A 16,381-nucleotide genomic window follows, 5' to 3' on the forward strand; every position below is an offset into this window, starting at 1 on the left:
ACGTCTTCCTTAAGGCCCTGGAGTAGCTTGCTTTTGTTTGAATTTTACTAGTTAAGACTTGTGTGATCTTGGGGAAAGTGACTTAACCACTCTGTGCCTTGGTTTCTTTGTCTGTAGAATGGGTTTACTAACAGTCCGTTATCTCTTACAGTACTTGTGAGAATGAATGAGACAATCCCATTAAATTACTTAGAACAATGCCTGGCTCATTGAATGCAGTCATTAAGCGTTATCTGTTATTATTAATATTTGCACTTTATTCTTCAGGGCCCAGGTCAGATTTCTCCTCCTCTGAAGTATTTTCTGTCTTGGAAAAGTTGATTCGCATATATGTTGAGTACCTGTTATGCTAGACAGTGTGACAAATAAAACATAAGTTACATTTTTAATGATGTGCACAACTGTTCACAATGTTATATATGTATGTTACACATATATATCGGGTGATATGTGTATCTAATTTTGCAGAATACTTGATATATGCAATTTTCTTAATTTTATTTTCATGAATGAATGAATGAATGAATGGCATTTCCTAACTGCTTAGTGTCTTGGGCAGCTCTGCTCTGAGCCCAGGGCCAGGTTAGGCTGATGAGGGGGGAAAAGGACTCTGTTTAAGACTTTTTTTTTTTTTTTTTTTGAGACAGTTTTGCTCTTGTTGCCCAGGCTGGAGTGTAATGGCGCGATCTCATGGCTCACCACAACCTCCGCCTCTGGGGTTCAAGCGATTCTCCTGCCTCAGCCTCCCGAGTAGCTGGGATTACAGGCATGCGCCACCACACCCAGCTAATTTTTGTATTTTTGGTAGAGACAGGGTTTCTCCATGTTGGTCAGGCTGGTCTCAAACTCCCGATCTCAGGTAATCCACCCGCCTAGGCCTCCCAAAGTGTTGAAATTACAGGCGGGAGCCACTGCGCCCAGCCAAGACTTTTTAAAATTTTTTGAGACAGGGACTCATTCTCTAGCCCAGGCTGGAGTGCAGTACTATCGTGGCTCACTGCAGCTTTGACCTTGCAGGTTCAAGTGACCCTCCCAGCTCAGCCTCCTGAGTAGCTGGGACTACTGGTGCACACCTCTCTAGTTTCTTTGTATTTTTTGTAGAGACGGGGTTTTGCCATGTTGCCCAGGCTGGTCTTGAACACCTGGGCTCAAGCAATCTGGCTGCCTCGGCCTCCCAAAGTGCTGGGATTACAGGTGTGAGCCACTGCACCTGGCCTACAGTTTTCAGATTGAAAAATAAATGAAGACATACAGGTATGCATCACTTAATGATGGGAATACATCCTGAGAAATGCCCTCTTGTGCAAACGTTGTAGCGTGTACTTATGTAAATCTAGATGGTTTAGCCTACTACACACCTAGGCTATATGGTACAGCCTATTCTTCCTAGGCTACAAACCTGTACGGCATGTTACTGTACTGAAAACTGTAGGCAATTGTAAGACAATGGTAAATATTTGTGTATCTAAACATAGAAAATGTATGGTAAAAATAGGATATGAAAGATAAAAAATGGTACACTGGTATAGGGCACTTAACATGAATGTATCTTGCAGAACTAGGAGTTGTTCTGGGGTTAGTAAGTGGTTGGTGAGTAAATGTAAAGGCTTAGGACATTACTGTACACTACTGTGGACTTTATAAATACTGTGCATTTAGACTATACTAAATTTATAAAATTTCTTCAATAATAAGTTAACCTTAGCTTAATGTAACTTTTTTACTTTACAAACATTTTATTTTTTTAATTTTTGACTTTTGTAATAATACTTAGTATAAAACACAGACTTTACAGCTGTACAAAAATATATTTTTAAAATTTATTTTTGACATGGGATCTTGCTATGTTCCCCAGGCAGATATTGAACTCCTGGACTCAAGCAAGCCTCCTGCCTCAGCCTCCCTAGCAACTGGGATTACAGGCATATGCTACCATGCCTGACTTAATAATATTTTTCTTATATCTTTATTCTATAAGCTTTTTCCTACAATACTAAAATTTTTTTTTTCAGTCTTAAACTATTTTGTTAAAAACTAAGACACAGGCCAGGCGCAGTGGCTAACATCTGTAATCCTAGCACTTTGGGAGGCTGAGGTGGGTGGATGGCTTGAGTCCAGGAGTTCAAAACCAGCTTGGGGCTGGGCGTGGTGGCTCACGCCTATAATCCCAGCACTTTGGGAGGCCGAGGCAGGTGGATCACGAAGTCAAGAGGTCAAGACCATCGTGGCCAACATGGTGAAACCCCGTCTCTCCTAAAAATATGAAAATTAGCTGGGCGTGGTGGCACACGCCTGTAGTCCCAGCTACTTGGGAGGCTGAGGCAGGAGAATTACTTGAACCTGGGAGACGGAGGTTGCAGTGAGTTGAGATCACGCCACTGCACTCAGCCTGGCAACAGAGCGAGACTCCATCTCAGAAACAAAACAAAACAAAACAAAAAACAGCTTGGGCAATATGGTGAAACCCCATTTCTGCAAAGCATACAAAAATTAGCCGGGCATGGTGGTGGGTGCCTGTAGTCCCAGCTACTCGGGAGGCTGAGGTGGGAGGATCACCTAAGCCTGGGAGGTCGTGGCTGTAGTGAGCTGTGATGGTGCCTCTGTACTCCAGTCTGGGTGACAGAGTAAGAGCATATCAAAAAACAAGCAAACAAAAAACAAACTAAGACACAAACACATTAGCCTGGGCCTAAATAGGGTCAGGATCATCAATATCACTGTCTTCCACCTCCACATATTGTCTTACTGGCAGGTTTTCAGGAGCAGTAACACCCATGTATCTGTCATCTGTGATAACAATACCTGTTTCTGGAATACCTCTTTTTTTTTTGGGACAGAGTCTTACTCTGTCGCTCAGCCTGGAGTGCAGTGGCATGATCTCAGCTCACTACAACCTCCACCTCCCGGGTTCAAGTGATTCTCATGTCTCAGCCTCCCAAGTAGCTGGGACTGTGGTGCACACCACTATGCCTGGCTAATTTTTGTATTTTTAGTAGAAATGGGGTTTCACCATGTTGGCCAGGCTGTTCTTGAACTCCTGACCTCAGGTGATCTGCTCGCCTCCGCCTCCCAAAGTGCTGGGATTATAGGCATGAGCCACTGCGGCCAGCTTGGAATACCTCTTGAAGCACCTGCATGAGACTATTTTACAGTTAATTTTCTTTTAATAAGTAGAAGGAGTACTCTAACCATAAAAAGTAGATACGTAAAGCAGTAACACAGTCATTTATTATCATTGTCAAGTATTATGTAGTATACATTATTGAATATGCTGTACTTTTATACAGCTGGCAGTACAGTGGGTTTGTTTACACCACCTTCACCGCAAACGTGATTAATGCATTCGACTACAATGTTATGGCAGCTACAATGTTACTAGGTTATAGGAATTTTTCAGCTCCATTATACTCTTGTGTGACCACCGCTGTATATGCTGTATATGCGATCAATCATTGACCGAAACATTGTTTTGCAGTGCATGACTGTATAGTAAAATGTTAAAAGTATATGTACAAAGCTGGGCACAATGGCATGCACCTGAAATCCCAGCTACTTGGGAGGCTGAGATGGGAGTATTACTTGAGCCCAGGAGTTCAATCCAGCCTAGGCAGCACAGTGAGATCCCATCTCAAATAATAAAAAGTGTATCTATAGTGGTGGTTGTATTAGTTTTCTCAGGCTGCTATAATGAAATACCATAGACTAGGTGGCTTAAACAATAGAAATTGATATTCTCACAGTTCTGGAGGCTGGAAATTCAAGATCAAGGCATTGGCAGGTTTTGTTTCCTCTGAGGCCTCGCTCATTGGCTTGCAAAAGGCTGCCTTCTTGCTGTATCCTTACATGGTCTTTACTGTGCTTACACATCCCTAATGTCTCTTCCTCTATTGGATTAAGGCCTCACCCTTTTGACTTTATTAAAACATAATTACATTTTTAAAGGCCTTGCCGTCAAATACTGTAACATTGGGGGATAGGGTTTCAACACAGGAGTTTTTGAGGATACAATTCAATCCAGAAGAGTGATATATTACATTTTAAAATTTTTATTATTTATTTATTTTTTATTGTTTTGAGACAGAGTCTTGCTCTGTCACCCACGCTGGAGTACAGTGGCATGATCTTGGCTCACTGCAACCTCCGCCTCCAGGGTTCAAACCATTTTCCTGCCTTAGCCTCCCAAGTAGCTGGGATTATAGGTGCCCATCACGCCCAGCTAATTTTTGTACTTTTATAAGAGACGGAGTTTTACCATGTTGGCCAGGCTGGTCTCAAACTCCGGACCTCAAGTGATCGGCATGCCTGGACCTTCCAAAGTGCTGAGATTACAGGTGTGAGCCACCGTGCCTGGTGGAGATTTTTAAATTGTTATAAGTGTTCCCCCCACCCACCCATTTTCTGTAATAAGGAGGCATTACTTTTATATCCAGATAAAACAACAGTATTTTATTTACTTATTTATTTGAGACAGAGGCACACTCTGTTGCCCAGGATGGAGTTCAGTGACACGATCTTGGATCACTGTAACCTCTGCCTCCTGAGTTCAAGCGATTCTTTTGCCTCAGCCTCCCGAGTAGTTGGGATGACAGGCACGTGCCACCACGCCCAGCTAATTTTTGCATTTTTAGTAGAGATGGGTTCTCACCAAGTTGGCCAGCTGGTCTCGAACTCCTGATCTTAAATGATCCACCCACCTTGGCCTCCCAAAGTGCTGGGATTATAGGCGTGAGCCACTGCGCCTGGCCTGTTTATTTTTTTGAGACAGAGTCTTGCTCAGGTTGGAGTGCAATGGTGTGATCTCGGCTCACTGCAGCCTCGACCTCCTGGGCTCAAGCGATCCTAATCGAGAAAATTATTAGCCTCACACGGTAGGCTACCAAGTACAAAGGAGGTGCTTGCTCTATGCTGTTAAGAAGTGCTGTGATCTCAGTCGGGCGTGGTGACTCACGCTTTTAATCCCAACACTTTGGAAGGCCGAGGCAGGTGGATCACTTGAGGTCAGGAGTTCGAGACCAGCCTGGCCAACATGGTGAAACCCCATGTCTACTAAAAATACAAAAAAATTAGCCGGGTGTGGTGGCAGGTGCCTGTAATCCCAGCTACTCGGGAAGCTGAGGTAGGAGAATCGCTTGAACCTGGGAGGTGGAGGTTGCAGTGAGCTGAGATTGCACCATTGCACTCCAGCCTGGGGGACAAGAGTGAGACTTCGTCTCAAAAAAAGAAAAAAAAAAAGAAAGGTAAGGTGCCCTTTTGGGTGTCACTTATCTGAAGGTAAATATGTGCTTCCATTTAGAAGGAAGAGTTAGTATTATCTATTAGGAGCTAATTTTCTTCTCTTACTCTCTTTGCATCTGACTACATTGAATGGAAATCTTGCTTTTGGTCAGAGCTCTTCACTAACAAACACTTCTTTTTTTTTTTTTTTTTTGAGATGGAGTTTTGCTCTTGTTGCCCAGGCTGAAGTGCAATGGCGCGATCTCAGCTCACTGCAACCTCCACCTCCCGGGTTCCAGCGATTCTCCTGCCTCAGCCTCCCGAGTAGCTGGGATTACAGGCATGCGCCACCATGCCCAGCTAATTTGTATTTTTCGTAGAGACAGATGGGGTTTCTCCATGTTGATCAGGTTGGTCTCGAACTCCTGACCTCAGGTGATCCGCCCGCCTCGGCCTCCCAAAGTGTTGGGATTACAGGTGTGAGCCACTGCGCCTGGCTAACAAACACTTCTTATATGTCCTAAAATAAATGTGATGGTGATAGCCCTGTGATTTTTTTTTCCGGAGCATTTTGTGGAATGGTGATTTTAGCTCCTTACGGTCCCCTGTACTCTTTTTTTCTCAGGAGACAGCAATATGTTGGGAAGGTCAAGTTTGCCTCCTTGGAATTTTCCCCTGGATCCAAGAAGTTGGTTGTAGCCACAGAGAAGAATGTGATTGCAGCATTAAATTCCCGAACTGGGGAGATCTGTGAGTGAACTGAGAACTGTGTCTACTGGCTGCCTCAGGGATGAAAGACTTACCATTGCCAACTCTGCCTGGCTGATTCCTGAATAAGGGACATGTTGGCCAAAAGATGCCTCTCCTAGTGGATTCTGATACTTTTTTTTTTTCAGTCTTACCATCTTTGAATATTTTTATGTTCCTATAACTGACCTTTGCGGTTTATTCTCTCAGCTTGAATCCTGAGTGTCCTTAAATAAGATATTGCTGCAAGCCCAGGCGGGAGGAACACTTGAGCTCAGGAGTTCGAGACCAGCCTGGGGATCACAGTGAGGCCCCATGTCTAAAATTAAAAAAATCAGGCATGGTGGCGTGTGCCTAGATTCCCAGCTACTTGGGAGACTGAGGTGGGAGGATTGCTTGAGCCCAGCAGGTTGAGGCTGCAGTGAGCTGTGATCACGCCAGTTCACTCCAGCCTGGGCAATAGAGCAAGACCTTGTCTCAAAAAAAAGATGCTGCTGCAAAAAACACATTATTCTACTTTGCAGTAAACTCTCAGATACCCTCACTTAATTACCTACACTGGCCGGATGTTTTTAGGCACTAAAATAAGGGAAATAGAATTTATGATCACTATTTTTCTTGTGAATTGGATGGATTTTATTAATCTTATGTTGTTTGTTTATATGTTTGATGGGGTGGTAGTGGGGCCTGGACAGTAGTGGCCCCTCTTAACCCCTTCTACCCTCATTACCCCGTGAATGGGACTGGATCACTGCCAGTTAGCTATACTCCTTCACTCCCTCGAAATAAAATTGGACATTGCTGTGCAAATGAAGAGCTCTTCATTTATTTCTTAGTCTTCTGGGTTTCTACCTTTTGTTCATAGTAACGTCTAACTTTCATGTCTCTCAGTGTGGCGCCATGTTGACAAGGGCACGGCAGAAGGGGCTGTGGATGCCATGCTGCTGCACGGACAGGGTAAGCAGAGTCCTCCCATGTCTCCATTGTGCGGCCAGCTCCCTGTCCCATTCCTTGGCTCCTTGATCTGTACAGGGTCTGGTAGGGAAAGGAGACTCGGGACTCCTGACAGTGAAGGTCAGGTACCTGTTTAACATGTATTTGCATCCAGAAATCAGAGGTGAGGCCACTGCTCACAGTGGGACCCTAGGAGGTGACAGAGCAAGTGGGAAATGACTTCACCACGATCTTTTCTTTTCCAGATGTGATCACTGTGTCCAATGGAGGCCGAATCATGCGTTCCTGGGAGACTAACATCGGGGGCCTGAACTGGGAGATAACCTTGGACAGTGGCAGGTAGGGGAGAAACTGGATTTTATCTTGACTGAGTTAAAGGCTTCACCGGAACACAGATCTGCATAGACAGCAACTCTGGGCTTTTGGCTTTTTCCCAGGGACCACTGAAGAGCCAGCCATTGACATTGAGTACCCATTGTGGATATGCTTGCTCAGGCAACATGTATTGAGCGCCTGTTAGATGCAGAGTTTCTAGGTGCAATGTTTGCGCTTGTGCATGAATGCTGTTCTTAATTTCACTGTGATTCGTGAGTTTTGCAATGTTCCAGATATAAGAACATAATATAAAACTTCCACTGTTTAGTTTTGTTTAAAGAACAACCTGACCTATTGTTAACATCTTTGCTAAAGTTGTTTATTTTTATTTATTGAGTTTTTTGAGACATAGTTTCACTCTGTCACCCAGGCTAGAGTGCAGTGGTGTGATCTTGGCTTATGGCAACCTTCACCTCCCAGGTTCAAGCAGTTCTCGTGCCTCAGCCTCTCCAGTAGCTGGGATTATAGGCATGTGAACCACGCCTGGCTAATTTTTGTATTATTAGTAGAGACGGGGTTTCACCATGTTGGCCAGGCTGGTCTCGAACTCCTGACTCCGTGATCCTCCCACCTTAGCCTCTCAAAGTGTTGGGATTACAGGCATGAGCCACCGGGCCCGGCCCCTAAAGTTGTTCAAATGATAGGGTCATTTGTATTAGCTTATACATTTTCTGATAGTAATTCATTTGGTAAACACGTGCTGAGCCCCAGGCGATGAGAACACATGGGACTGTGAGACAGTTGCTGTCATCGAGGATTCCGCTGTCCATTGGGAGGCAGGCAGGTAGCACAGGAATGACAGCACTGTCTCATGGATATGTGGCAGAGGGTAGGTCCAGTTGCTGTGAAGTCCCAGGGGAAGGAGGGAACAGCCCTTAGGAGATACAGATGGTTTCAGGGAAGCAAGTAGTGTGGCCAAATGGTTGCAAGTGCAGAATCTCAAGTTGACTAACAAGAGGCAGAGCCAGGGTTAGGATCCAGCTGTGTTTGACCCCAAAGCCTGTTTTCTTACCCACTAAGCAACAGTGGGTACTGTTCTGGACTGTCTCTCCCAGCCTGAGGCTCTGCAGGTGTGGGCTGCTCTCAACCTGTACTTGTGCTCAGTTTCCAGGCACTTGGGCTGGTTGGCCTGCAGGAGTCTGTAAGGTACATCGCAGTCCTGAAGAAGACTACACTTGCCCTCCATCACCTCTCCAGTGGGCACCTCAAGTGGGTGGAACATCTCCCAGAAAGGTAAGCCTGCCTGCTCACAGGCAATAGCTGCCTCGTTCTACTCTCTAGGAGCTCCTCTTTCTCCTCGAGGGACCCGAAGCATTTGCTTTAACCCAGGCCTATCTCTTGTTGGTGTTGCATGGAGTGTGTTGCACTCACAATATCTTGAAGGCTGTGAGTATGGGTGAAACTCCGGAGTATGCCTGGAGTTTCCTTTGCACTGAGGAGAACACTCTCAAACTGGGGTGCTAGGGCGAGCCATGCTACGGGAGCCACTCACTCGCTCATGGTTATGGTACTTTGTGCCTTCTGACTTCTAGTTCAAGTTCTAGTTCTAGTTCTAGTTCTGACTGAGCCTTTCGTTCATATTAAGAGTTAGAACAACTCAAGAAGACCCAGGGTAGGCTGAGTGAGGTGTGAAATGGTTTCTCGAGGTCCTGCTGGTAGAAAGCATCGAAATTGGGAAGGAACAAGAGAGAAGGAACAAGAGAAAAGGATCTACTTAGACACCCTGTGGCCATTTTCAAAGTTTAGAGCAGGACTCAAAACTTCAAATTCTGGCCTGGCATGGTGTCTCACGCCTGTAATCCCTGCACTTTGGGAGCCTGAAGTGGGTAGATCACTTGAGCTCAGGAGTTCAAGACCAGCCTGGGCAACCCCATCTCTACAAAAAGTACAAAAAATTAGCCGGGCATGGTGTTGCGTGCTTGTGATCCCGGCTACTTGGGAGGCTGAGGTGGGAGGATCACCTGAGCCTCGGGAGGTAGATGCTGCAGTGAGCCGTGATCGCACCACTGTACTGCAGCCTGGGTGACAGAGTGAGACGCTGTCTAAAAAAAAATACAACAAAGAAAATGCTATGAGGCGGGTTATGAAATATCCATGAGCAACACTGGCTGGATGGGAGCTGCAGTGCGCCTGGCCTGCCTGGAGGGGGCAGCCTTACCCACCTGATTGGTGCTCTGTATTTAGGTTGCCACGTCTTCTAACTGTAGGAAAATTTAGAAATCTGATTGTGAAGTATAATATCTTCTAAATGTTGGCAACTAACTCAAATTAAGAACAACAACAACAAAAGCCCCCAAACTCTGTGAGCCAAACAAAACCTATTTGGGAATTACTAGTTTGTGACATCTGGCTGAGGCCTGGCAGCCCCTGAGGATAATCCTGTCCTGGGTTTAAAGCTGACGCTGCGGTTTCTTCTTCCCTCTCTTAGTGACAGCATCCACTACCAGATGGTGTATTCTTACGGCTCTGGGGTGGTGTGGGCCCTCGGAGTTGTTCCCTTCAGCCATGTGAACATTGTCAAGTTTAATGTGGAAGATGGAGAGATTGTTCAGCAGGTACAGGAGGGTGACAGGAGCCTGTGAATAAGGTGGGGTTGGGGGAGACTTGATAGATTTCTTTGTACTGGGGAACAGGGAACTTGGCTGGGCAGATGCAAAAGCTACTTATGCTCCCTCATTCTGGTCACTTGCCAGCTGCCTTCCCATTAGGCCTCTATTTAAAGTACTCATATTTGCATGTGTTATCTTCTGGGGTGGCTAAAAAATTACATAGATCTAGTCTCTGCCTGTAAGTATCTTACAGTGCTGTGAAATCACAGTAGGACACCACATATGGCAAATATAGTAAAGAAGTGCTGATTCTGAAGTGTCAGGTATTTAAAATTATCGGATATATTTTTCCAGTGACCAGAAAGAAAATCCTGATATTTTTTCCAACTTTGAAGGCTCTCAGGAGGTTGGAGGGTGGGGTTTCAGGGGACAGGAAGAACTCCTATACAACCAACCATGAAGAACCTTTGAGCTTAGGACCCCCAGTGGGATGCTGGCAGCAATATTGCTGTTGGGCTGAGAGGGAAATGTAAAAATCTTTCACGAGCTTCCTGTTAACGATGACTTTTCTGTAGGTTAGGGTTTCAACTCTGTGGCTGCAGCACCTGTCTGGAGCCTGTGGTGTGGTGGATGAGGCTGTCCTGGTGTGTCCTGACCCGAGCTCACGTTCCCTCCAAACTTTGGCTCTGGAGACGGAATGGGAGTTGAGACAGATCCCACTGCAGGTGAGAGGCTGCCACTGCTTCTCCTGGCCTGAGGCATTTCCTGCGGGGAGTAGAAAGTTTGGCATGATTCCCCTGGAGGGTCTTTCTCCTAGACTCTTCCTGAGCAGTGGAAGCCATTCAGGCCTCTGGCTGAACTGGTGTAAGAGGAAATCGGTCACTTTCCCCTTTGGGGAACTTGAACTGGAGCATTTGGAGCCACCTGCCATGGCCCAGTTACTTCCCCCGGCAAAGTAGGGCAGAGGTTGTGAGCCTGGGATGGGTCAGGGAGTCGTCAGCTGTTAGCCATAATCCTCCTCCTTCTTGCCTTCCAGTCTCTCGACTTAGAATTTGGAAGTGGATTCCAACCCCGGGTCCTGCCTACCCAGCCCAACCCAGTGGACGCTTCCCGGGCCCAGTTCTTCCTGCACTTGTCCCCAAGCCACTATGCTCTGCTGCAGTACCATTATGGAACCCTGAGTTTGCTTAAAAACTTCCCACAGGTAACTGCAGGCAACATGGTTTGCTAGGATTCAGGAGATCTCTCCAAGACATGGATGCTAGAAGGCAGTGCTTTTGAATCTGGAAACGTTTGCTCTTAGGCCCAAGATTGATGACACCTTCCCATAAGTGGTTTGAGAGGGGGTAGGTAGCCTTACCATAGAAATGGTATATTTCCTCCTGAGTATTACAAAGGATCTTTAGAGCAAAACTAGTGCCTTCCTTAGTCCAAAGGAAATATGGGGACATAAATGAGAGCTTCCCTGTAGATAGTAAGAACAAGCAGCATGGGATTTAAGATTGACCTGTGCCTGCGTTGGAGGTAGGGAGAGTTCTGTTTTCAGCTGTAGATGCAACTGAGGCCTCCCTCTGCTCTTAAATGCCTGACCATTCTTCTCCGAAGTGGGGAGCACTTTCAACTCTAAGGCCAAGGGCCTTCCCTGGAGAGGTGACCCTCTGTAAGGCAGCTGGCTAGTACTGGTCCCATTTAGGAGCTGATGCCTTGCTTTTCCCCCAGACTGCCCTAGTGAGCTTTGCCACCACTGGGGAGAAGACGGTGGCTGCAGTCATGGCCTGTCGGAATGAAGTGGTGAGTATTGAGAACAACAGTCAGCACTTGGGATTTTCCTTCCTGGTCTCCACTAGGAACCCTGAAAATCAGAAGTCTGGGCACATTGACCTGGTCAGTTTGAACCCAGGGGGCAGGAGGCTGTTGAGAAGTGAGGTCTTGCCTCACCTATAGAGCTTTCTGCACACCCCATTTCTCCCCAGGAACGAGACCCTAATGTGATGACCTTACTTTCATATGGGGCTATTAAGGGTTGAATAGGCTTTGTGGGCAGGGGTGAGAAATGAGCTTTGTCTTCTCTCAAGTGCTAAGAAGACAAAAACAAAAGCTTCATTTCAGTGACTGGGAAGTGACCCTTTGGCTGAATTTTCTCCTGTCCTTCTCTTTCTCATAGCAGAAAACTAGCAATTCTGAAGACGGGTCAATGGGGAGCTTTTCGGAGAAGTCTAGTTCAAAGGTAGGGTGTGGCACTGGGCAGTATGCCAGACCTAGAGACGCAGGAGGCCACCAAAGAGAGTTGGGGGAAGAGCTTTGGTTAGGAGCAGGTCCTAGAGTTCCCAGCTTCAAATGGGGTTTCCTAAGTACTGTAAATTAAATGATGTTTCTCTTAATCTCATTTTACCGGGAGATTAGGAGGTAGAATCCCTAGAGTCTGTTTCTAGCCACTTTCTCCTCTGGGCCTCAGCGTCCCCATTTCTTTTGGGATCCTGGCTGGCACAGTTGAGTAGTACTCTGTGCAGTTACCCTGTAGCAGAGGCATGAGCCCCTGGCTGGAGGCATAGGTTCCTGCTGCCGCTTCCATCTAAGCGTTTCCCTGCCTCCTGTCTTGCTCAGTCTTACCTTGCTCAGCCCTACCTCTCTCTCAGAAGTCTCTGCTACTCTGTACTGGCTTCCAAGACAAGTATGGTAGTTGTAATTTCATTTATTTACTCAGGCACCTTATTTCTGCCTTAGGATTTAGCTTGCTTTTCTCTTTTATTCTCCTTTGCATATATTTCCCCTTCTGGCCTGGCTCCTTCTCTAGGGTATTTGCCCCCAATCTTTGGACTTCCTTTGGTGGGCTTTGCTTTCGGGGGATACCTGTAGTTGACACGTGCTGTCTGTACTCCTAGGACTCTCTGGCTTGCTTCAATCAGACCTACACCATTAACCTATACCTCGTGGAGACAGGTCGGCGGCTGCTGGACACCACGATTACATTTAGCCTGGAACAGAGTGGCACTCGGCCTGAGCGGGTAAGGCAGAGCCTTTCTTTGCAGACTGTCCTGTGGGCTTCTCAGCACATGGCTTCCTTTCCTCAGGGCCAGGTCTTAGCCATGGGGCTTGGATTAGGCTCTCTGAATGTGTGTTCTAGTGCTCTCTGAGCCACTGACTTGTTAGAAGTCACAGTAAAGGCAGGTATTATTTATGTCAGCTCATCATTGTGCACCAGGGACTGTTCTAAGCTTTTAACTTACACATTAATTGATTTAACCCTCCGAACACTCTCGTGAAGCGGTTGTTCCTGACCTGGTTTTAAAATGATTCTGTGGCCTGGTGGGATCGAGTACCATAGCCAGAGTCACGGAGCCAGTAAGAGGTGTCACTGCGGTTCAGATTCAGGTCTAACCCCACAGCCTGGACTCCTCATCACTACCCAGTATTGCCTCTGTGTGCATCTGGTTGTGTTCCTCAGCTGCTTGGGCTGTGGCTTCTTCGTTTCTAAAGCAGAAAGTCTAATCCCGGCCTCCTGCTCACTTTGTGGGGTGTGATTAGAGCATGGATGAATGGCGTGGTACCCGTGGAGTACTCAAGTTCTTCCATGGAAAGGTCTGGGAGACCCCAGCATCATTATGTTGGCTCCTAAGAATATGTATCACTTACTGGCATCCACATAATAGCTACGTTGTTTAGACATCAAATAATGCTATGGCCTGTACCTCTGTTAAGTCCAGGCTTTGACTCTTGGGGTCTGGTGCTCTCAGAGGCATTTGGATCTTGGGGTCTGGTGCTCTCAGAGGCATTTGGATCCTCACTGACTACACCGGTCTTGACTGTGGCTTATAGCTGTATATCCAGGTGTTCTTGAAGAAGGATGACTCAGTGGGCTACCGGGCTTTGGTGCAGACGGAGGATCATCTGCTACTTTTCCTGCAGCAGTTGGGTAAGTAGACCTCATTCAACCCATTTTTTTATTTCCCCAGGCCTTCCAATGTGTTCCAATCAGACTGTTTTTTGGGAGGCTGCAGGTTTCTGGAAGAGATTCAAGTGGAGTGTGCCCTGAGTGTTTCATTCATAGCCAAATGTCACCTGTTTTTTTTTTTTTTTTATTTGAGATAGAGTCTTGCTCTCTTGCCCAGGCTGGAGTGCAGTGGCATGATCTCGGCCCACTGCAATCTCCACCTTTCGGATTCAAGCGATTCTCCTGCCTCAGCCTCCTGAGTAGCTGGGATTACAGGCATGCGCCACCACGACCAGCTAATTTTTGTATTTTCAGTAGAGACAGGGTTTCCCCATGTTGGCCAGGCTGGTCTCGAATTCCTGACCTCAAGTGATCCGCCTGCCTCGGCCTCCCAAAGTGCTGGGATTACAGGTGTGAGCCACCGTGCCTAGCCTGTCACCTGCTTTTTTTTTTTTTTTTGAGACGGAGTTTTGCTCTTGTTGCTCAGACTGCTGGAGTACAGTGGCATGATCTCAGCTCACTGCAACCTCTGCCTCCCAGGTTTAAGTGATTCTCCTGCCTCAGCCTCCCAAGTAGCTGGGATTACAGGCATGCACCACCACGCCTGGCTAATTTTGTATTTTTAGTAGAGATGGGGTTTCACATGTTTGTCAGGCTGGTCTCAAACTCCTGACCTCAGGTGATCCACCTGCCTCGGCCTCCCAAAGTGCTGGGATTACAGGTGTGAGCCACCGTGCCTGGCTCTTTTTTTCTTTTTTGAGACAGAGTTTTGCTCTTGTTGCCCAGGCTGGAGTGGAATGGTGTAATCTCAGCTCTTTGCAACTTCTGCCTCCTGGTTCAAGCGATTCTCCTGCCTCAGCCTCCTGAGTAGCTGGGATTACAGGCGCTAATTTTGTATTTTTAGTAAGAGACAGGGTTTCACCATGTTGGCCCAGGCTGGTCTCAAGCTCCTAACCTCAGGTGATCTGCCCGCCTTGGCCTCCCAAAGTGCTGGGATTACAGGCATGAGCCACTATGCCCGGCCCCGTTACCTGCTTTTGAAGAATAACTTGGCCTTCTCGGTGGGATACAGAACTTTCCTCCCTTGACCTATTGATTCCAGCCCCTTGCTCTGCCATTTCTCCTTTTATGCAAGAGCTTGTAGTAATCCCTGAGTCAGCGAGAAGAGTCTCTCTAGAAAATCTGGGAGACAGGCTTAGCTTTTGTTTATTTATTTATTTATTTTTTGAGACAAGGTCTCACTGTTGCCCAGTCTGGAGTACAGTGGCATGATCATAGCTCACTGCAGCCTCAATCTCCTGGGCTCAAGTGATCTTCCTATCTCAGCCTCCTAAGTAGCTGTGACTACAGGCGCTCGCCACCATGCTTGGCTAATTTTTTGATATTTATTTATTTTTATTTTATTTTATTTTATTTCGAGACGGAGTCTCGCTGTGTCGCCCAGGCTGGAGTGCAATGGCACGATCTTGGCTCACTGCAACCTCCACCTCCCGGGTTCACGCCATTCTCTTGCCTCAGCCTCCCGAGTAGCTGGAACTACAGGCGCCCACCATCACGCCTGGCTAATTTTTTGTATTTTTAGTAGAGAGGGGTTTCACCATGTTAGCCAGGATGGTCTCGATCTCCTGACCTTGTGATCTGCCCGCCTTGGCCTCCCAAAGTGCTGGGATTACAGGCGTGAGCCACCGTGCCCAGCCCTGATATTTATTTTTTGTTGAGATAAGGTTTTGCCCTGTTGTCCAGGCTGGTCTCAAATTCCTGGGCTCAAGAGATTCACCCACCTTGGCCTCCCAAAGTGCTGGGATTACAGGCATGAGCCACTGTGCCCAGCCCCAGGCTTAGCTTTGTAAAAATGTTTCCTGTAGCAGGGAAGGTGGTGCTGTGGAGCCGCGAGGAGTCCCTGGCAGAAGTGGTGTGCCTAGAGATGGTGGACCTCCCCCTGACTGGGGCACAGGCCGAGCTGGAAGGAGAATTTGGCAAAAAGGCAGGTATGAACCTAAGAGGTTGGAGCTGCAGAGTTGCTGGAGGGGCCAGTCTGGAAATGACCACAAGAGACACTGTATCATGCATCTCTGGCTTCCTAGGCTTGGCAGATTGCTAGTCTTTTCTGAACGAGCTCTGTGATGAGGTTCCGGTGCATTCATGGCCATATGGTTTATGAAACCATTCTTTTCTGTGAAAGAATGAACTGTGAATCCTTCTAGGGAAAGCTAGGGAAAAATCCCTCTAGGGAAAGCTGAGGGAAAAAAGTCTTTTTTTTTTTCTTTTTTTGAGACAAGAGTCTCGCTCTGTCACCCAGGCTGGAGTGCAGTGGCGCGATCTTGGCTCACTGCAACCTCTGCCTCCCAGGTTCAAGCAGCTCTCCTGCCTCAGCCTCCTGAGTAGCTGGGATTACAGGCATGCGCCACCATGCCCGGTTAATTTTTGTATTTTTAGTAGCGACAGGGTTTCAGCATGTTGGTCAGGCTGGTCTCAAACTCCTGACCTCATGATCTGCCAGCTCTGGCCTCCCAAAGTGTTGGGGATTACAGGCGTGAGCTGCTGCGCCTGAGGGGAATAAAGTCTTAACTTGGTATTGTAATAGCCACCATTGCCTGTGTACTAAAAATTT

The 16,381-nt window shown here is 46.9% G+C and overlaps 1 protein-coding gene and 1 long non-coding RNA gene across 4 annotated transcripts in view; one reads left to right on the forward strand and one right to left on the reverse strand.

Annotated features, from left to right (window-relative positions):
- EMC1 (ER membrane protein complex subunit 1) overlaps positions 1 to 16,381 on the forward strand; it is a 32,630-nt gene that overhangs the window by 690 nt on the left and 15,559 nt on the right. Inside the window, exons 2-13 of one of the 3 annotated variants that reach the window (XM_001162981.6) lie at positions 5,840 to 5,964; positions 6,853 to 6,918; positions 7,161 to 7,254; positions 8,395 to 8,523; positions 9,719 to 9,845; positions 10,415 to 10,564; positions 10,876 to 11,043; positions 11,559 to 11,630; positions 12,004 to 12,066; positions 12,722 to 12,844; positions 13,656 to 13,752; positions 15,636 to 15,758. In XM_001162981.6, the coding sequence (XP_001162981.2) occupies positions 5,840 to 5,964; positions 6,853 to 6,918; positions 7,161 to 7,254; positions 8,395 to 8,523; positions 9,719 to 9,845; positions 10,415 to 10,564; positions 10,876 to 11,043; positions 11,559 to 11,630; positions 12,004 to 12,066; positions 12,722 to 12,844; positions 13,656 to 13,752; positions 15,636 to 15,758 (1,337 nt within the window). The remainder of the gene's footprint in view (positions 1 to 5,839; positions 5,965 to 6,852; positions 6,919 to 7,160; positions 7,255 to 8,394; positions 8,524 to 9,718; positions 9,846 to 10,414; positions 10,565 to 10,875; positions 11,044 to 11,558; positions 11,631 to 12,003; positions 12,067 to 12,721; positions 12,845 to 13,655; positions 13,753 to 15,635; positions 15,759 to 16,381) is intronic. The other 2 variants (XM_009449585.3, XM_024354778.3) reach the window with 2 other exon arrangements.
- LOC104006548 (uncharacterized) overlaps positions 10,159 to 16,381 on the reverse strand; it is a 30,265-nt gene continuing 24,042 nt past the window's right edge. Inside the window, exon 2 of the long non-coding RNA XR_001712553.4 lies at positions 10,159 to 10,604. This is a non-coding gene — a long non-coding RNA (uncharacterized LOC104006548). The remainder of the gene's footprint in view (positions 10,605 to 16,381) is intronic.

The sequence above is a fragment of the Pan troglodytes genome, chromosome 1, assembly GCF_028858775.2.
Source record: "Pan troglodytes isolate AG18354 chromosome 1, NHGRI_mPanTro3-v2.0_pri, whole genome shotgun sequence".
NCBI lineage: Eukaryota > Metazoa > Chordata > Mammalia > Primates > Hominidae > Pan > Pan troglodytes.